This window comes from Argentina anserina, chromosome 3 (assembly GCF_933775445.1).
Source record: "Argentina anserina chromosome 3, drPotAnse1.1, whole genome shotgun sequence".
In the NCBI taxonomy this organism is placed as follows: Eukaryota; Viridiplantae; Streptophyta; class Magnoliopsida; order Rosales; family Rosaceae; genus Argentina; species Argentina anserina.
Window position 1 is genome coordinate 13,075,043 of NC_065874.1, and position 20,722 is coordinate 13,095,764.

General features: G+C 39.0%; 2 protein-coding genes, 2 non-coding genes and 1 pseudogene across 4 annotated transcripts; 2 read left to right on the plus strand and 3 right to left on the minus strand.

The window, feature by feature from the left end:
• Nucleotides 1-600: 600 nt before the first annotated feature.
• Nucleotides 601-707, plus strand: LOC126789707 (small nucleolar RNA R71). The gene has a single exon (XR_007671619.1). It is a non-coding gene; the product is annotated as a small nucleolar RNA R71 (small nucleolar RNA).
• A 3,355-nt stretch (nucleotides 708-4,062) lies between these two features.
• On the plus strand, nucleotides 4,063-5,582 carry LOC126788455 (uncharacterized). The gene is made up of 2 exons (XM_050514455.1): nucleotides 4,063-4,730; nucleotides 5,035-5,582. Exons 1-2 carry the CDS (start codon nucleotides 4,251-4,253, stop codon nucleotides 5,386-5,388), a joined length of 834 nt encoding a protein of 277 aa, XP_050370412.1. The 5' UTR covers nucleotides 4,063-4,250; the 3' UTR covers nucleotides 5,389-5,582.
• Nucleotides 4,809-4,883, minus strand: TRNAQ-CUG (transfer RNA glutamine (anticodon CUG)). The gene has a single exon. It is a non-coding gene; the product is annotated as a tRNA-Gln (tRNA).
• A 670-nt stretch (nucleotides 5,583-6,252) lies between the features above and the next one.
• LOC126786546 (vesicle-associated protein 4-1-like) lies at nucleotides 6,253-8,203 on the minus strand. The gene is made up of 7 exons (XM_050512392.1): nucleotides 7,816-8,203; nucleotides 7,467-7,537; nucleotides 7,280-7,361; nucleotides 7,047-7,165; nucleotides 6,829-6,906; nucleotides 6,629-6,748; nucleotides 6,253-6,533 (listed from the first exon to the last, which is right to left on the minus strand). The coding sequence occupies exons 1-7, from the start codon at nucleotides 8,081-8,083 to the stop codon at nucleotides 6,474-6,476; spliced, it is 798 nt and encodes a 265-aa protein (XP_050368349.1). The 5' UTR covers nucleotides 8,084-8,203; the 3' UTR covers nucleotides 6,253-6,473.
• Nucleotides 8,204-18,931: 10,728 nt separating this feature from the next.
• On the minus strand, nucleotides 18,932-20,439 carry LOC126787091 (cytokinin riboside 5'-monophosphate phosphoribohydrolase LOG3-like; annotated as a pseudogene).
• Between the last annotated feature and the right edge of the window lie 283 nt (nucleotides 20,440-20,722).

Below are 20,722 nucleotides of genomic sequence, written 5' to 3' on the forward strand. Positions count from 1 at the left end.
AAAAGTTCATCATAGTTAGGTGCAGATATATTAGTCGAACCATGAACATTGGAATTAAAGGGAACAGAACCTTGAGCTACCTGGGGCTGCACAAACAAACCTGAAGGACGAGGTCCTTGATCTTGAGCATTGAACGGTTGAACATTGTTGTTCCAGCGAAAGTTGGGATGGTCTCTAAGTCCAGGATTGTATGTGTTCGAATAAGGATCATACATAGGCCTTTGTTGCCCCATGAAGTTCAACTCCTCTTCAGTTATTGCACCATTTGGACAATTCTCGGTGGTGTGATCCTTAAATGAACAAATGCCACACGCTTGAGTGTTGATGGTCGAATCATTGAATGCCTTGACTAGAATGTCAAGTTTTCTTTCCAAAGTAGCCATTTGATTCCTTGTATCAACGTCATACACCCCACGGCTCTTGCTTCCTCTCTTCTCCTTAGAACTAAATTGGCGATTGTTGTCGGCAAAGTCATCAATCAAGGTGTAAGCTTCTTGACTGGTCTTGTTCATGAATGTGCAGCCGCATGCCGAATCCACCATACTCTTGTTGGTAGTGTCAAGCCCTTCATAGAATAATTGCACCAAGTCATCCAACGAAATACCATGGTGAGGGCACTTCCTTTGTAGTTCTTGAAATTCCTCTCATGCCTCGTAGAGTGAATCACCATCCTTTTGAGTGAAATTCTGAATCTCTCTCCTTAGTCTTTTCGTGAGTTGGCAGGGAAGAATTGTTTCAAGAACTTCCTAGTCATTTCATCCCATGTGGTGATGATTTCTGGAGGCAGAGAGTACAACCAACGCTTAGTATCGTCCTTAAGGGTAAATGGAAACAAAAGCAACCTCAAGCCTTCTTGAGATAGATGATGAATCGATTGGAGCTTGCAAATGTCAAATAACTCCCTAAGGTGAACATTAGGGTCTTCCATTGAGGAACCAGAATACTTAGGCAGTTGCCCAAGCAATTGAACCGGCATGGAGAAGTTGGCTTCATTAGGAGGTGTGAAAGCAATGCATGAAGGTGATTCAGGGGTGGTGGGGATGAAATCATTCTTGAGTGCCATTGGAGCACCGAAAGGAACTAGGCCACGGTCTGCAATTGTGTCTGTCTCTGAATTGAAGATGAAGGGAAAGAAATGATCCTCCTCTTCTTCTGATCTAGGTGAAGAGTTCAAGATTGAATTGCTTGGAGATGATTCGAAATCTAAGGGTCCACTTGTAAAAGAGTTGTTTAAATCTCTAAGTGCTTGAATTCGATCTTTGAGCTCTTGTGTTCTCTTAGATATTTCGGACATGCATAGTTCCTGTAACATGAAAAATATAAAAGTTAGCATTGAAGAATACAAAATGAAGACATGAATCGTGTCCTTCCTTGTTCATATACACGACACACTTATGGAAGAGGCACGACAACTATGTTGTCATGTTACAAAGTTAGTTCTTTACGTTTACAAAGTTCATACAATTCATAAGTTCTTTTTGCTATTTCAATGATTGAATGATCGATTGATTCTAAGTTGTAAACCGAGGTGGACGTGCGGCCTAAGTATGGATGTCTAGACACAAGATCAAGTCTTTGTTTCAGAAGGCTGTATAGCTCAATTAGAGATAGTGAACATGGTAGGACTCATTTGTTGAACTACGGAGGTTTTGCAAATTGCACAAAATGGACAGGCATCACACAAAAGATTGTGTTCAGCTCACTTCTCCAAACATGGTTTGATCCTCTCATTGGTCTTGTCAGTTTGGTTTTGCCATGAACAATTTATCGGATGAATTCAGTGACAGCCAAAGAAAGGAATTACAAACCAGTGATCTCCGTCTTTATCCAATGAAGCCAAAAGCCTAGTTCTCTCATCAACTCTTGGTACACTCCCGCCGCTAGTCAATCGTGAGTTCCTTGTCTTGTAGTTGATGAACTCGAGCAAAAGCGCGTATAAACCACATTCGCGAACTCCCTATCGACTTCATCACCGAGATGTATGTCAGTCAATAGTTCTCTGCGATTCAATTTTGGTCCCATGCACCAGGGTAATAAAAGAGCCTGCCCCTTACTCAGCTGAACTCAAACTTGGGTGTTAGACAAATCTCCAAATGTTAATAAAAACCGCCCTCAACCTCATGCAAAAACATTGGAAGAAAACATGAGGGGTTGAGGCTAATATTAACAAAAGGAACTTTACATATTCCGTTCGATTTACAACCTACAACAATCATTCATTCAATCATCAAAAGAACAACCTAAGATATATTTACTATATGTTATAACAAAATAAGATAAGCATATACAAATTTACAATATGAACAATGAATTCGAAATTAAAAGATTAAAGATCAATAAAGATGGATCCCCGGCAACGGCGTCATTTGATCGATTCGTTCTCGATCGGAGCTATTCAAGGGACCCCGTTGAAGTTGGACTACGAATCTTGACAGCATTTTCATTCTTGCATTGATTGGGCTTTTAAGTGCAAATCTTCTTCTCCTTTTTCATTGTGGAACTAGGAAGCTTTCCTTCTCAAATATGGTGGTCAATTCAAAGTGAGTATTAAATTAAAGAGGGAAGAGAGATTTTTTCAATGGTACCAACTACGCTCGAATCTATCGCCGAACGACAAAGTTATGGCAAGAATAAGAAGAATAATGAAAAAGAATAAGAAAAATAGTGAGAAACGGCAAAACAATCAGCAAAATATTTAAAATGATTTTTTTTCTAATTTTATTTGAGACTTGTTGACTTTTTTGTAATTTCCAATTAAATGAGAAAATTATTTTTTAATTTAATTTTCTTATTTAACTTTTTTATAATTTAATATTTAATTTAGTATTAAACAATAATTTGTCCTTCTATCTTTTAACCCACAGGTTGAGAAAAGTCGGTGCATTTCTGTCAAGACTTTTATAATCTTGTTTATTGTTTAGCTAATGATTTGTGAAAAATTCTAATATACATCAATGTATGTTATATATTCTACATCCGACGATCGATATTATTTTATGAGTGGGATTAAAAAAATAATATTGTTGTCATATGTCGGATATGTGATGTATCTGATGTATAATAGATTAACCCTTGATTTGTGACTCTTATCTAACTAGCGTTGATGGGTCCATATGCTGCAACAAAATTACCATTTAATAATCAAAGCCAGCAACATTTCGTGCAAAAAGCATCATCATCAATGAAAAACAACTCAATTTTCATCGGATTTTGCCGTCCATAACTATGAAGTCTGAACACTTGAATGGGGTCAAAACCAACATTTAAAACATATCTTGGTCCTCCGTTCAACATTACCGGCTGGCCTAAGTTCCCACTGAATTTTCACCCACATCAAACTAGTCGTCTAAGGATCCGTCGTCTGAACCTTCAGATCCCCACTGTTTAATTAGTAACAAAGAACAAACAAATGGTCACTAGAACCCAATAAGAAAAGCCACAATACAACTCACCGTCGCCGGAAGGTTAATGTTACGGGAGCCAAATCCGGGGGATCAAGCTTCTCGTAGCCTTATATTCCGATGTGTCAGCTTAGTGAGACCTGCACACAACACAAGTCAAAGTCAAAGGGTCAGTGGTGCGGCAACATTTGACCGTGGGTGACGTTAATGACGATACCCGAGTAAGTAGAGAGACTACTGGATCGGCTTGCCTGCCTGCTGGGTCTTTTAGGTCTCCGGCCACTGGTCTGACGGCCGGAGTAGAAGGAGATTAAGCCAGAGATTACCCATTCGGATGTGGTATTAACAGGTAATATATATACTAGTTAGGCTGCTACATGTGATTAACCGACATCTTTCTCAAAGATCTTAACCAAATCAAATCAAATCAAATAAGGTGCAAAACTGATATCCAGCCCAACCCTGACAATCAACGTGTCACCCACAAACCCTTTTCTTGTCGGCAACGCAACGTTTTGTTCTCTCAAACCAAATCGAACATGCAGCCCATCTGTCACCTTCCATCTCCCAACAATATTCCTCGCCACCTTTCCCTCTCCACCATCCGCACCTTCCTCCCCGATTTCCCATTCCCACATTACACATATCGTTTCTTGTTTTCCATATCTAAACCAAAATCACATTATCGTTGCATCGATCTCCCCTTATATTCCAATCTCTCACCAAACTCTCTCACCCCCAACATTCTCTCTCCCTAACTTTGTCTATCTTCTCTCCCCCGTCTTTAGTGCTAAATAATTCCCACCTTCGGCTGCGGCCTTCCCCATTTAGGCGACGAGACGGATCACCATGGGGCGACGTCGTCTCTTCGCCTGCTTTGGAAAAGGCCACTCCTCTTCCTCCCCCTCCTCCCCGGCTGCGCGCGACAGACGCACGTCAGCAGTATCCGCTGACGTCTCGGCCGAAGAGCATAGGAAGAGCGGGCCGGTGTTAGTGGAGCTGTTCTCGTCGCAGGGCTGCTCCACATCACCGGTGGCGGAGCTACTCTTGTCAAGGCTTGGGAGAGGGGATTTCAACAGGAGTGATGTGCCTCCGGTGGTGGTGCTGGCGTACCACGTCGACTACTGGGACTACATGGGGTGGAAGGACCCCTACGGTTCGAGCCAGTGGACCGTTCGGCAAAAGAATTACATAGAGGCCTTGAGGCTCGACACCATGTTCACGCCGCAGGTGGTGGTTCAGGGAACAGCTCAATGTGTCGGCAACGATGAGAATGATTTGCTAACATGCATCAAGCAGGCTCCTAGATATGCTGCACCCACGTTCCAGGTTAGTAACCATTTTCTTTTCTTAATGCAAAATGTTGTTGAACTCGCTAAAACAAATTCCATAATTTTAACAAAAGAAAGGTCCCACCGAGATTTGAACTCGGGTTACTGGATTCAGAGTCCAATGTCCTGACCACTACTAGACCGTGGGACCGAATATATTCCTTAATGGTAACGTTTTCGAAAATGGTAACTTTTCCTTCTACACAAAACATGCACCAAAATATTCCTTAAATCTTTTATGGGTTTTATCAGCCCAAAAATGAGGCATTTTTGATTCCTAAAACTTTATTTTGGTGGATCAGGCAAGTTTTGAGAGATCTTCAGACTCCCTGCAAGTATCTCTTACAGGAGCCTTAAGGACAAAGGTGGATGGCAATGGTGCCAATGTGATGGTGGCGCTCTATGAAAGTGGGTTAGTCACTAACTGCCCCTCGGGGGAGAACAAAGGACGCGTCCTGTCGAACGATTATGTTGTACGAAGACTCGAAAAGCTTTGCACAGTGAAGGACGTCCCAGCCAAGAAGACCATTTCAGGGACTGTTACCTTCCCATTATGGGAAAGCTTCAATGCTACAAAATGTGGGATGATCGTCTTCATTCAAAGCAGCTCGCATCAAATATATAGTTCGCAGAAGTTTCAGCTGCCGGAGAATTAAGAAGTCACAGGGATTGAAATGCTTGTCGATATATTATCTGCTCTTGTGCTCAGGCAAGAAGGCAGCCGGCCGAGACCTGTGGGCATTATGTACAGGATGTGTTGATGGTAGGGTACTGGTTTGCTTCCTTTTGAATAGTAGAATATGGGAGAGAAATTTGCTTTCGTTATGTTTACATTCTTTCAGATTCCACATTGAGTGTTTGAATCAATATTTTTGTGTTCCAGTATCTGAGAGATGATGATACATTACAATTTCTTTGATTTTATCTTCATATGCTTTCCTTTCTGTGTGCCTAATTGATATGCCCTGTTAACGGAATAGGGTAGCACTGGAATACTTTTCTTTTGAAAATGCCCTGTTAGGATATGACTGCAACAAGTCCAACCTCACTTGAATATAACGGTATTACAGCATTCAAATAACACATATCCGCATTGGTAGTACCCGAGAATGAATAGCTTGAAGAAATAAGTCAAGCATGCACGCAAATATGTCAAATGGAAACAGAACGGGAATCAGAATGAGAGAGGCTAATGGAAACAGAAACGGAAAGTCGAGATGAGAAAAAACACTAATTGGAGATTAAAGAGAAGCTCATAACATCGCAGAGCAGCCGTCTTTCCCTCTCAAGCGGAGAAGACTGGTTACATGTCCGATCCGCGTTCTTCTCGACAGATTAAGCTACTTACTAGAGTTCGGGTATTGAACAAACGGGTGGCAATAGCTAAAGTGAAGCAAAAATGACAATGTTGAATAGGACACACAAGATATGGAACTTGCGTGAAATCTAATCGAAGTTCTTACTCTACTGAAATTCAAAAAACGAAAGGGCATCTTGAACATAAGAATATACATAAATGCTGATACCAAAGTCATCCACCCTTTTCATCCCAAGACAAAACTCTCATTATGTACAAGACAACATATTATTTCTCAGCTACCATAACTAAGAGTGACTATTACTTCTCCACCTTCCTCTACCGCTTATCCAGAGATTGATGAGCAGAAAGAATGCAATGTTACACCACAACAAAATCTCATCAAAGCCAAATTAACTTGTAACAAAGGCTAATATTCAGGGTTTAACCTGAACCTACTGCTTCAACCTGCTGTCGTGCCAAGTATTTTTCCCTTCGCTCCTTCTGAAAAGAACAAATCAGAACATATTAGAGAAAAAGAACATGAAATTTTATACTCTTTCTACTGAAATACACAGATCAGAGGTAATAGGTTATACCCATTCATCTATTACAAGGCCTTCACCCACATCACGAGGACCAGTGTCTGCAGGAGGTTTCTTGCGCACTTCAAGTGTGGCCTCAGCTTCAGCCAACTGCCTCTTCAGTTTTTCTAGAGACTGACACAACAATGTCATTATTAGAATATTCCCAAATTCAGAAGAAAAAACTACTATTAAACGAATCAGTTTTAACTTACAGGACTAGGGTGCTGTGCATCTAAAAATACAACCCGCAAAATTCGCTCAACCGCAACTAGATCCCTTTGCTCATCAAACTGTATCAACAAAAGTGCAAGTTAAATAACGCAATGCAGGCATCAAAACAATAAAATTGAAACCGACACTCAAACTTCCTGAAAGTATATGCACCGAGTACACAAGAAGCCACAGCGAGCACAAAGGAGGTGAAACTTACCAGCTCAGGAGCATAGTCCGTTTCAGCTTTAACCTTCAGACTCATGATCTTGAACTTCACCTTGGCCTTCTGATCCGCATTTTTGTCATTGCTGTCAGGTTGTTCCACAAACCTAAACACTGCCATCAACATAACCATAATCAACAACACCATAAAACAGAGGCTGTAAAAATGTCATTCTAGCTATCACTACAATATCAAGATGATACATTGTCGCAAATGCAAGACCATACCCGTAGCGATTAGGCCCTCTCCCGGAGCAAGAATACCACCCGGAGGACGCATGTAACAGCTTTTCGGTGCAGTAGTTTGAAACTGAAACATACGAATCATTAAAAATATATATAGACGAAAGTTGCAACATCTAACAAATACAATGCATCAAAATCTTTGCTCAAACTTGTAACTGAAAAAAACCACCTTGAAAGCAACATGAGACTTGCTATTGTTCTTTAGCCGAATTGCGCTCTTCACTTGTTTCCCAGGTTCATCTTCAACACATCAAAACACAAACGATCAGCTCTACAGTAAAACTTTTGCAGCAAAAAAGAAAATTACTGCGAAGAGAAATCATAAACCAAGTGCTTTTTCACGAAGCACTTTACGAAAACGCAGGAAGAGTTAAACGACAAGCCAAGACGTAATAAGAAAATCAAAAACCGAAAATCAAGAATGTTCAGCACTTGACATAACGTCACAGAAAATGATTAAAAATCACAACAAGTCTACAGAAGCGTTGAACTTGATTAAGAGTGAAACCACGACGTACAGGGGAAGTAGAGCTTGCTGGCGGGGTCGAGCCGGAGCCGGCGCCGCGGCGGGAGGAGCGATCTCGCGACGGACGACACCGTTTTCGGCTTGGATTTCAATTCCAGTACTGCGCCGCCGCTCTGTAGGATCTGAGTCGACGACGAGGTTTGGGAACCGGACTGCCAGAACGGGCAGAGAGAGAAGCGGTTGCCGTCGGGCTGCGACCTCTGCTGGCGGCGGTGGTGGTGGGAGTAGGAGTGGCTGTAGTCGTGGTGGCGGTGGTCCATGGTTGATTTCTTATTCGCCGGAATATGACACGTGGCGGCTTTACGCCATTGAAATGGATGTCGGTGATAATTGAGTCTATCTGTCTGGGAATTTTATCTGAGAATTTCTCTGAAGGTGGTGGTTGCAACTTGTGAAGTGAGCCAGAGGGTGTGAGGCACATAAATCTGTTAGGAGGGTGTGTTCCGGTGCTTCTCATTTGATTCCACCTTGACACGCGGAGGTTTATTATTGGTTGTTTCGGGGAGCCACGTGTGTTTGATTGGGGACTCTGACTTTTTCGCATGGCGTACAGTGTGTCGTTGTTTGACAATTCTGTGTGGCTGAGTGCGACGTGTCGTTGGAGGGAAATTATTTATGGTAAAGATTGGCATATATTCTCGTCCCTAACTAATTTACTTTTGGGCTAAGCCTTTTTCCTTGTTTGGTTGAATTATGCGAGAATATGAAGTTATTAGATTCCAAGCAATTGTGAATGACATCACTCCTACAATAGTGTGAGTCCTTTTAATTTTGAGTCTTAGTCATGAGAACATACTTTTCGTGATAGAATCGAGCAATTATCATATAGTTAGAGATTATCCATCTATTGTGTATATGTGATCTTGATTATTTAGGAATGAATAAAGATTTAACGCTACGTGAGTCAATTTTTAAGACTACTTGTATGTAGGTTGTCAATGGGTTGTGTCGCGTAAAGGTGTCAGTCGTGTCATAAAATGTAAACTCAAATCCAACCCATTTAATAATCATGTCAAAAATTTAAACTCAAACTCAACCTATTTATTAAATGGGTTACATGTTTCCAACATGTTTAACCTATTTAATAACTATATCATGTCGTTTTAGATAAGATAACTAACTAAAATAAGAATCAAACAAAAATTTTCAATGTATTACCCAAAATTCTAGTTCAAAATGATAAAAGACTTAATAAACCATTATATACATATAATGTCACCATTTTAAATTGTATGTGTACGCTATTTTATATACAATTTAGTTCAACATTTTTATTAAGCGTGTCATGCGGTTAATTTTGTGTTAGTAGATTGGCAACCCGCTTTTTAATTGTGTGAGTTCAACCCACTTTATTTCGTGTGGTTTTGAGTCGTATTATCATGTCGTGTTAGAATTGACAACCCTAACTAACTGTCTATAATTTGTGGAGACTACTCAATTAACCTCGCTCTATTGAGGTTCCACAAAGACCTTATAATGTCCGGTTGTTTCTGTCTTGTTATCTTTTTCATTTTCCATTACCGAATTCATTGGGATCTTACCTCAACTAAAAGAGCCTGACCCAATGCTTCTTAAGTTGAATTTCTTTTGGAATTGGTGACTAGATTGCACAAAGACCTTATAATGTAGGGTATATATGTGTTGAATATTTGATTCCACATTTTAATTTGAGTGGATAATGATGACATTTTGACAAGGGTTAATGTGATGGGGAATTCATTAATAATAAATCGGTTGGGGTGGGTATGGTCCTTAATAATGTTGGTTTGCAAATTAGGTGTGGGTTTTTGTGAAGGGATTTATAAGAGTGGACAAAACTTTGGTGGTTTTTGTGCAGTGCCTTAAGGAAGTAGCAGATTTGTGGCTAAGGTTGTCGGTGAGTATTTAGTGTGGAGGTTAGGAATTGATTGGTGAATCATGAGATTTGTTGTGTGCTTAATTGAGTTGTTGTGTGGATTAAAAATGTTGTTGGCCGGTTGGGTTGGGCTTACAAGATAAAGAGCATTTCTCACTTTGATATGAATGATGTAAAATTGTTTGATGTCAAAATGCTGTAAATGATTGTAAAAACCTAGGGCTCGTCAACGGGCCGGGCCCGGCCCATTAGTGACGGGTCCGGATCGGGTCGGGCCTTAATAAATTTAAATAAATGGCGGGCCGAGCCGGGTATTTTAAAAAATACGAAGATCCAAGTTCGCCCATCTAAGACGGGCCTTACGGGATTTTGCGGGCCGGGCCGGGTCGGGCCTTGCGGGCTTTTACGGGCCGGGCCTTACCAGCTTGTATTAGAAAAACAATATAATACTCTAATTTAAGGGTTTGAAATAGGGGTGGACACGGGTCCATTCGGTTTGGTTTTGGACAAAACCCATAACTCAACCCAAATTTTAAATTCGGTTCGGTTTTTCTATTTTAGAGACTGTGACCCACAACCCAATCCAACCCGTACGGTTCAGTTCGGTTCGGTTTTTTTTCGGTTTTACCCGTATGTAAAATACGTAATATTATATATTAATTTTAAAAGTTCAAAATTTAACATAAAGATGAAAAACTAATAGTCTAATGATTATTTCATACCTAATTAACTTATGCCTCATCATTTAGCCCGTGGATCTGAAATGCTTGCCGAGGCCCGCAAGCCCGATGGGTTTTTACCCGAAAACAACACTAATATGTCATAAATGAAGACCCATTACCAATATGCAAACACTAAAAGTCGTTTGCATATATGAAATCACCTAATTTTTGTCACTGATTGTGTGCGGTCGCACCAAAAAAATCCATTTGGCAAAGCCCCGGTCAATGAGGATTTTAATATGTCAAAACGCCTTTTTTTACCATAAGTATGGACGATCAATCAATATCCAAATCAGACGAAATTTTTACGGGTTCCCTAAATATATGTACTGATTACATCTGCTGGTGTCGATCAACCATATTTCGAACTGGAGTTATCGATTGCTGAAGTGTCCACTAATGTATCATACCTTTATATTAGATTTATAATAAAACTATCGCATTATGAAGCGACTATATTAAGGAAACTTTTAGGGATCGATCGACACCATCCGATGTGATCAGTATATATATTTAGTGACCATGTAAAAATTTCATCCAATTCGGACCTAATTTGACCGTCAGAATTTCCGGTAAACTGAAAACACCACTAATTTGTCCTAAAGGAGAATCCATTACAAAGATGCGAACGCCGAAAGCCGTTTGCATATCTGAAGTCACATAATTTTTGTTACCTATCTTGCGCGGTCGCACTGAATAAATCTATTTGGCAAAGCCCCGGTCAATGAGGTTTTATTATGTGAAAACGCATTTTTTTTGGTTGACCGTAGGTACGAACGGTCAAACCATGTCCAAAATGGACGAAATTTTTACGGGGTCCCTAAATATATATACCAATCACATCTGCTCGTGTCGATCGACTAATATTTCGAATTAGAGTTGACGATCACCTAAGTGTCAACTAATGTATCATAACCTTTTATATTATGTTTAAAATAAAACTATCGCATTATGAAGCGACTATATGAAGGAAACTTCTAGGGATCGATCGACACCAGCCGATGTCATCGTTATATATATTTAGTGACCCTATAAAAATTTCATCCAATTTGGACCTCATTTAACTGTCGGAATTTTTGGTAAATCGAAAACATCACTATTATGCCATAAGGGAGGACCTATTACAAATATGCGAACGCCGAAAGCCGTTTGCATATCTGAAATCACCTAATTTTTGTTACTTATCATGCGCGGTCGCACTGAAGAAATCTATTTGGCAAAGCCCCGTTCAATGAGGTTTTATTATGTGAAAACGCCTCTTTTTTGGTTGACCGTATGTACGAACGGTCAAACCATGTCCAAAATGGACGAAATTTTTACGGGGTCCCTAAATATATATACCAATCACATCTGCTATTATCGATCGACCATATTTCGCATTATGAAGGAAGCAAGACGGCTAAATAATGCGCCTCTTATACATTAGGTCAATTAGGTTAGAAATTATGTGCGGCTGTGAGGCCGACCACACTATTTTTTTATTAAAAAATAATAATAATGTAAAATTATAAATATGACAAAATGATGTTGTTTTGTAACGTTGACCATTGACTTCGGGTTGTTCGGGTCGGTTCGGTTTCTAAGGGACTGAACCCAAAACCCAACCCAAATAGAATCGGTTCGGTTCGATTTTTTTATTTTCGGTTCGGTTTGATTCGGGTTTCGGTTTGTTCGGATTCGGTTTGGGTTCGGATCCGGTTTTTTTCGATTTTCGGGTCAGTTTGTCCACCCCTAGTTTGAAACAATAAAAAAATTATTAGAAAACATTCTAAAACAAAAGTCACAAATAAATTCTAGTTTCGAAATATTGTCGATCGACACCAATAAATAAATTCGGTTTGTTCGGATTCGGTTTGGGTTCGGATCCGGTTTTTTTCGATTTTCGGGTCAGTTTGTCCACCCCTAGTTTGAAACAATAAAAAAATTATTAGAAAACATTCTAAAACAAAAGTCACAAATAAATTCTAGTTTCGAAATATTGTCGATCGACACCAATAGATGTGATCGATATATATATTTAGGGACTGTGTAAAAATTTCATCTAATTCGAACCTCGTTTAACCGTCGGAATTTTCGGTCAACAAAAAAAAGAGGCGTTTTCACATAATAAAATCTCATTGACCGGGACTTTGCCAAATGGTTTTCTCATTGCGACAACGCACGATCGGTTAAAAAAATTAGGTGATTTCAAATATGTAAACAAATTTCCACATTCGCAGCTTGGTAATTGGTCCCCCCTTAGGGCATATTAGTGTTGTTTTTGGTTTACCGGAAATTCCGACGGTTAAACGAGGTCCAAATTGGATGAACTTTTTAAAATGATCATTAAATATATATATTGATCACATCGGATGGTGTCGATCGATCCGAGAAGTTTCCTTCATATAGTCGCTTCATAATGTGATAGTTTTATTATAAACCTAATATAAGGTTATAATACATTAGTGGACACTTCGGCGATCGACAACTCAAATTCAAAATATGGTCGATCGACACCAGTAGATGTGATCGGTATATATATTTAGGGAACCCGTAAAAATTTCGTCCGTTTTGGACATGGTTTGACCGTTCACACCAACGGTCAACTAAAAAATATGCGTTTTGACATATTTAAACTTCATTGACCGGTGCTTTGCTAAATAGATTTCTTCAGTTCGACCGCGCACGATAGGTAACAAAAATTAGGTGATTTCAAATATGTAAACAAATTTCCACATTCGCATCTTGGTAATTGGTCCCCCCTTAGGGCATATTAGTGTTGTTTTTGGTTTACCGGAAATTCCGACGGTTAAACGAGGTCCGAATTGGATGAACTTTTAAAATGATCATTAAATATATATATATTGATCACATCGGATGGTGTCGATCGATCCTAGAAGTTTCCTTCATATAGTCGCTTCATAATGTGATAGTTTTATTATAAACCTAATATAAGGTTATAATACATTAGTGGACACTTCGGCGATCGACAACTCAACTTCAAAATATGGTCGATCGACACCAGTAGATGTGATTGTTATATATATTTAGGGAACCCGTAAAAATTTCATCCGTTTTGGACCTGGTTTGACCGTTCATACCAACGGTCAACTAAAAATTAGGCGTTTTGAGATATTTAAACCTCATTGACCGGGGCTTTGCCAAATAGATTTCTTCCGTTCGACCGCGCACGATAGGTAACAAAAATTAGGTGATTTCATATATGCAAACGGCTTTCAGGATTCGCATATTTGTAATAGGTCATCTCTTAGGGCATAATAGTGGTGTTTTCGATTTACCAAAAATTCCAACGGTTAAACGAAGTCCGAATTGGATGAAATTTTTACAGGATCACTAAATATATATACCAATCACATCGGCTGGTGTCGATCGATCCCGACAAGTTTCTTTCATATAGTCGCTTCATAATGCGTTAGTTTTAATATAAACCTAATATAAAGGTTATGATACATTAGTAGACGTTTCAGCGATCAATAATTCTAGTTCGAAATATGGTCGATCGACACTAGTAGATATGATCGGTATATATATTTAGGGAACCCGTAAAAATTTCGTCCGTTTTGGATATTGTTTGACCGTCCGTACCTACGGTCAACAAAGAAAAAGACGTTTTGACATATTAAAATCCTCATTGACCGGGGCTTTGCCAAATTGGTTTCCTTGGTGCGAACACACACAATTGGTGACAAAAATTAGGTGATTTCAGATATGCAAACGACTTTTGGTGTTCGCATTTTGGTAATGGGTCTTCCTTTATGACATATTAGTGTTGTTTTCGGTTTACCGGAAATTCCGACGGTCAAACGAGTTCCGAATTGTATGAAATTTTTACAGGGTCACTAAATATATATACCGATCATATGTACTGGTGTCGATCAATCCCAAGAAGTTTCCTTAATATAGTTGCTTCATAATGCAATAGTTTTATTCTAAACCTAATAAAATATGTATGTATAATATTTTATTATTTGGCGGGCTTTTACGGGCCGGGCCTTGCGGGCTTTTGGCGGGCCGGGTCTCACAGGCCTTGTTGGCTTTTGGCGGGCCAGGTTTCATACCTCTAATTTAAGCCCGACTCTCTACCCACGGAAGCAGGCTTTGGCGGGCTTTATCGCGGACCAGGCCGGGTAAAAGCCCGTCGGGCTTGCGGGACTCCGCGAGCTTTTCGGGTTCGCGGGCTAAATGATGAGGCTTATAAAAACCAGCCAAGTAGTCTATTTTTAGGTAAGACCTACAATCAGCATGTACATATGACGCCCTGTCAAGTAGCTAGCTAGGCTTCATAATCACCAACGCAAAATGTCGTTATTTGCTCAGTGATTATTAAACACCTTGTTGGAGAGGAGGGCTGTTTAACACACCTAACTTTAAAGCCAAGTAGGCAAAGCCATATCTTGTGAATGATCGAGATGAAGAACAAGCTAGCATTTGATCTCGATAACGGGTGATCCAGTTACATGGATCGCAACCGTAAGAAATGCATATACGTACGTGTGTATATATATATATATATATATATATATATATATATATATACACACACCTATAAGAAGTAGGCAAGACTTTGGTCTATATGAGTCCAGGAATAGTCCTCGATCTGTTTGGTCAATCCTGAATGTGAAGTTGTTGCGGACAACTTCTCGAGTATCATGCAAGAACTACCAAGTAAATGATATATATATATATATATATATATACTTATTCAGAGTGAAGCTTCACTCTGAAATTACAGAGTGAAGTTTCAATTTTAACACACTTTTCGGTCAAATTTTTTCACCATAAGCGATTCAATATTTAGGTATAGTATTCAAGATCATCTCTAGAAAGTTTCATCTAATTTGACAATGGTTTGAGCTTTCAAAATTGAGATTTACACGAACGGTTCACGTTCAACAGTTTTAATTCATTCATTGATTTAATCTAATTTCAATACATTAACGATGTCTGAATTAGATGAAATTTTACAGAGATGATCTTGAATAGCATATTCTAATATTGAATCGCTTATGGTGAAAAAATTTGACCGAAAAATGTGTCAAAATTGGAACTTCACTCTGTAATTCTGGATAGAGACTGATATATATATATATATATATATATAATTCTAGTGGCACCCCAACTATATATACTTGTAGAACAAGAACATATAAAATAACAAAGAATTAGCCAACTGATCGACCAGCTGCACATCAACAATTCTAGGCCTGCCTCTGTGATTGATCGATGATGCATATCAGATAGAAAAATAAAAATCTGAAAAGCACCCTAAACCCTCGGCATCACCAACTTAAATAGAGTTTGATACATGCATATGCATATATGTCGTTTTGTGACTAATTGGGTCCCCAGCAGACCAAGTGCACCAGATTTTCAGCCTTCTCTCTTCTTCTTCTCTCATCATCAAAGGTCATTCTCTGTGGCTGGTGATTTGCGCTACCCTCAGACGTACGCAACGTTGTTTTCGCCTGATTATTACCAGTTGATGACGGTGGTGGTGATGACTCTCCGGTGTTAAAAGCATTCATCTTCTGCGGCATCATCGACTTCAATTCCAACTCAAACTTGCACATCTGCCTTCGTTTACCGCCCATTTTTCTCCCTCCGATCAGGAACACAAAGAACACAAAGCAGCTGACAGAAAACAAAGATATATAGAGAGAGATGTTGACTGATCCAAGCTGGTGTAGACGTATAGTATGGTGTTGCTGAGTAGACCGAGCGTGGTGCCATGGTCCATGTAGGCGAGTTGCAGCCTACAATCCGAGTGGTTCACAAATATATAGGTTTATTAACCGGAATATATAAATTTTCTAGAAGGTTTTGCGAGCTGGGATCAAATTAATATTTGATCGCTCCCAGATTTCTGGCAATGGTTTTATAATCAGCTGCTTACTCTGGTTTTTTAGATGCTTTTAGCACGTTGTTTAGGGGAGAATTTTAGGTCTTAAAACAAAACGAGCAGAACTACTTGACGTCAAGTTCATGTCGCGTACTGACCAAAAGAAAAATATCAAGTCGTGTACAACTGGAATAAAAGCTATGCAAGTAAAACTACGCGCACAAAAGTAAAACAAAAGGCCGACTAAACTGTTCAATACTGATGAGCTGGGATTTCGGCCTGATTTTGTGATCGGCGAATTAAAACGGGTTGTGGTTTTTGGGTCAGTACGTGGTTTTGATCTGATCGACGGCAGCGGAATGTACGTACTTACTACGTACGTTGCTAATTGCTCAACTGTTAAAAGTGCTAATCATGAAGCACGGACAAGCCTTAGCGTCACCAAATTAGGCCTAGCTCTATTTGGGCCTGTAAACCTCCTTAGACTTGCCACTAGCTACCTGATCTTTTTTTTTGGTGATTTATGTAATGAAAAACCACTGCCTGGGTTGAATCTCCACAGTGGTTGCTGCCGGTAGCTGACTTGGTGAGGAGGAGAAAGAAAAAGTTTAATTAAGGATCAAAGCTAGTAACAAGCAAAAAAAAAAAGAAAACCACGCCACATATCCCATATCGACCAAGGGAAATGGAAACTGCACTTATATGTGCATGGTCAGTTTTTCATAACGAGATGCGTTTTGAGAAAGCAGATAATATCTCAGTTATGTTGACTAGGCTGTTACAATATCGTCGGCGGCGGTCAACATCATTGGCGATCTAAAACACCAATTCTTCTAGTAGCCAACCCAAACACATAACATTCCTCGATTTCGACTATCATCACTAGCCCAAGTTTTCACCGCAACAACGTTAGCTGCCAACCGAACTAAATTCATTGAATCCAAACTAGCTAGCAACTAAGATCTCACGCCGCAATAAACACGTTGGTACCCTACTCCACAAAACTAGGGTTCGCATATGTAGCTCGGCGAAAAGTGGAGCTATAGTTTTCTCTCTATTAGGCAAAAGTTTTGTTTCTACTGAAACTCACTGGATCCACAAAGATAGGTCTTTCTAGTCAATCTTCTAGAGCACTGTAACACTAGCAAACCTGCAAAGAGGATGGGACGGCCCGATGATACCGGTTATCCCACTCCATTGCCTCTAAGAGTATGTGGTTTACTATTGTGGCAAGTACGTAGTACCACTACCTTCAAACGAGGTTAGTTGCAATCATTATCTATGCATTGGTAAAGCTTTTCCTGGGCTAGCCTCGATGTGGGACTGAGGTTGTGACGCATGGCTAGAAAGCAAATAAGTCACAAATCCCACATCGCCGGTAGGAGAATTGAAGTTGTACTTATATGACTATAAACACAGTCAGCTTCTCATAGTAATGACACGTTCAAAATTGTGTGGGCTAGTTGGCCCAAAGCGGACAATATCCTCATATATGTGGACTGAGATGTTATAAATGTCTTTCTTTAGATATGCAATTCTTTCTTTCGATCTATAGCTTCTCTTTTTCGTACAATTCGGGTATGTCCATATTTTGAGTGAAACATCTTGGCTGTATTTGGTGCAGCTGGGTTTATAAAAAAAACTGGCTTATGCTGATTTTTTAGAATAAGTAGCTGATAAGTAAAGTAGTTGACTGTTTCGTAAACTGACTTATATAAGTGGTTGTTATTGGTAGAAGCTATGACATAGCGTTTGATAATCTCAAACATGCTTATACTTTTAATTTGTCAAATGACCAATTTGGACATGTAAGATAATTTTTGGTTAATTTTAGTTTAAAACAATGCTTGAAAATATATGACATGAATTTGATAGTTTTAAAATTATCTTAAACAAATATATTCTTATATTAATAACTTGGTTTTGATTATGATCATGTAAATACATAAATATTCATACACGCGCATCCATCAAATTTTGAGTAATCATGTTTCTTAATGTATCCATTTCTTGTGCACTATGATGATTTTGTTGTTGATTTTGTTCTTCTATGTCATCATCATATTCCTCATCTCCACCACCTTCACTTTCTTCACCTCGGACAAATTGTCTATCATGATGCTTATATCTTCGGATATAATTATGAAGTGTCATAATAGCGATGATAATCTTCACTTGCTTCTCGAATGAATATCCTTGCATGTCTTTTAAAATTTTCCACTTTATTCCAAACTCCAAATGAGCATTTTATAACTCCTCTAAGTGATCGAAGAGTGTGCTTGGTTAAATAATTCTCTTTTATTTCTTATCTACACAAAAAATGTATCTCATCAACCAGAACTTGTCTAAACATTTTTATTTTGTTAAAATTGTGACCTTTCACAAGCAGAGGAAATAGTGGACACAACTCCTTCACTCCCCTGCTCCATAACACTTTAACCTTGAATGAGGAAGTACACAAGTTAAATCTTATACATTGAAGTGTGCAGATACAAGTTCTATAAAAGCAATCAACATATTTATCATTGTCACATCCGTAACTTCTATACACTTTACCATAAAAGTATGTTGTTGTTTTGCCGCACCATAGCTTTGTTTCACATCTGTAACTGTATTGAAGGCAATACTTTTGATACACTTTCTGTGTGAAGAGGACTACGTCTCCCTTACATACATCACCTGCACTATATATTTAAATTGTAATAATGTGGCGTGCATTTGGGCTAATAAATCCTCCCTCCACAGCAATATCAATGAATAATAGCAAGGAATTGTAGTATCCATCAACATTTATCAATCGCACCTAGAAAAAATAAAAAGTTGGTTTAAGCCCCATTATTCATAAATCTTAATTACCATTGATTTTGTCATGAATTCCAAGTTGAGCCCAAGTTATCACTTCAAGTAACTCTGGTAGAGTTCCATAACCACCTGCATTTAAACTGTCATTAAGATTTTGCAGGCCAAGCTTCAATTGTCTTACAGTTGAAATAATCAAGCCATACAATATTGTGACCCCTAGAACCAGGGTATCTCTGATACATGAAGAAGGAAAAGACAACTATTTTGTTGGTGTAAAACAGTTAAAGGATAAAAGGCAGATTATATTGCAGTTCTATTTTTGACCTTGGTGCAATATACTTTGACTGGATAAAGTTCCAATTGTACTTTGCTCACTTGCATAGAGTGTTTTTATCTTTTCAATATTCTTAGTTTTGACCTATCATCTTCTTCAGGGTTAGAAGAACTCAGACAAAAAAAAACAGTAAACCCCATCAAAGCATAACAACTATGCAGGATCAGTGCATGGCTTATACTAACCAGACAATGCAATAAAGGAATATAAATCCTTAGCCATCTCTGCCTTACTTTGATGCATATCTGCAACTGCCTTCACTTCCCCCACAGTTTCACCAGTTATCTGTAAAATGGTACCACTCAGAAAACCATTAAAGATATTGCAATTTGGAGCTATGTGCCGAAAATCAATAATGGTTTTTGCAGAGAAATGATAAACTTAATACAAATCTTCAACCCAACTACTCCCAAGCCAGTCCTTTTATAGGAAAATAAACAAAGTTCCATACATGGAAAAAGCCAAGACAAAAAAACACAAGAAAACTACTTTTCAGTTGAATGAGCATCCTCTCTAGACTTATACAGAGAAAGCAGTAGTGTAGTCTTAGTGCCAAGTACTTTAGTGTAAGGATAAGCTTCCCCCAAGCATCCATTGAAGAATCACTATATTTTGGAGAACCAAACAGAAAATAACAAGAAACAAAGCAAGCAACAAAGAACAAAAAGGGAGCAAAAATATACATACAATAGATAAAAAGGACCCAAACTCACTTAACTGTTTCTTAATCTCTTGTGTGGTTTGTTTTTTTCATTTCTTTCATGGTTTCTGAGATTTCATAATGAAAGAGCAAACAATACCCAATGACATGCCGATCACCATCATGAACAGATTGAGAAACCAAACCCATTAGCATTATGCTGCCTCCTCCATAGACCAGATCAATGTTCCTTGAAACCTACGAGAACAACCAAAGGCTTAGAAACACTGGACTAAATACTACTATGTGTTAGTACAAATTAATGACAGATAATTTGCATTCATATGAGAGAGAGAGAGACCGTTGAAGAAGCACGTGACTTTGTTGCAGAGAGACTCGTCATCGAGCTCATCCTCTTCGTCATTTGGTTTGTCAACGCAGTCGTGATGATCCTCGTCAGAATAATTGTCGTCGCTGTCTTCTTCAGAGGAAGAAGAAGAGATACAAATAAAGGCGCGCTTCGCTTGGGTTCTCTGGCAGCGTAAACCATTTGTGGCATCGTTTTTAACTTTTTGAAATGGGGCATCTGTTTTATGATTGATGATTCACGAATCGTGATTGAACCCAGAATGTTAATCGATGTCTTTCAAAGAGAGAGAGGTCTACAGTGTTCCAACAGACTTATGCTTCTAAAAGAAGGTGTTGAG

What these genes read in the sequence shown, in the direction of transcription:
- LOC126786546 (XM_050512392.1), bottom strand. Translation starts at nt 8,083, where the DNA reads ATGGACCACCGCCACCACGACTACAGCCACTCCTACTCCCACCACCAC. An exon ending in AGAGGGCCTAATCGCTACGG is followed by an intron (nt 7,166 to 7,279) that starts GTATGGTCTTGC and finishes TGTTGATGGCAG; the next exon opens with TGTTTAGGTTTGTGGAACAA. An exon ending in CGGACTATGCTCCTGAGCTG is followed by an intron (nt 6,907 to 7,046) that starts GTAAGTTTCACC and finishes TTGTTGATACAG; the next exon opens with TTTGATGAGCAAAGGGATCT.
- LOC126788455 (XM_050514455.1), top strand. Translation starts at nt 4,251, where the DNA reads ATGGGGCGACGTCGTCTCTTCGCCTGCTTTGGAAAAGGCCACTCCTCT. An exon ending in ATGCTGCACCCACGTTCCAG is followed by an intron (nt 4,731 to 5,034) that starts GTTAGTAACCAT and finishes TTGGTGGATCAG; the next exon opens with GCAAGTTTTGAGAGATCTTC.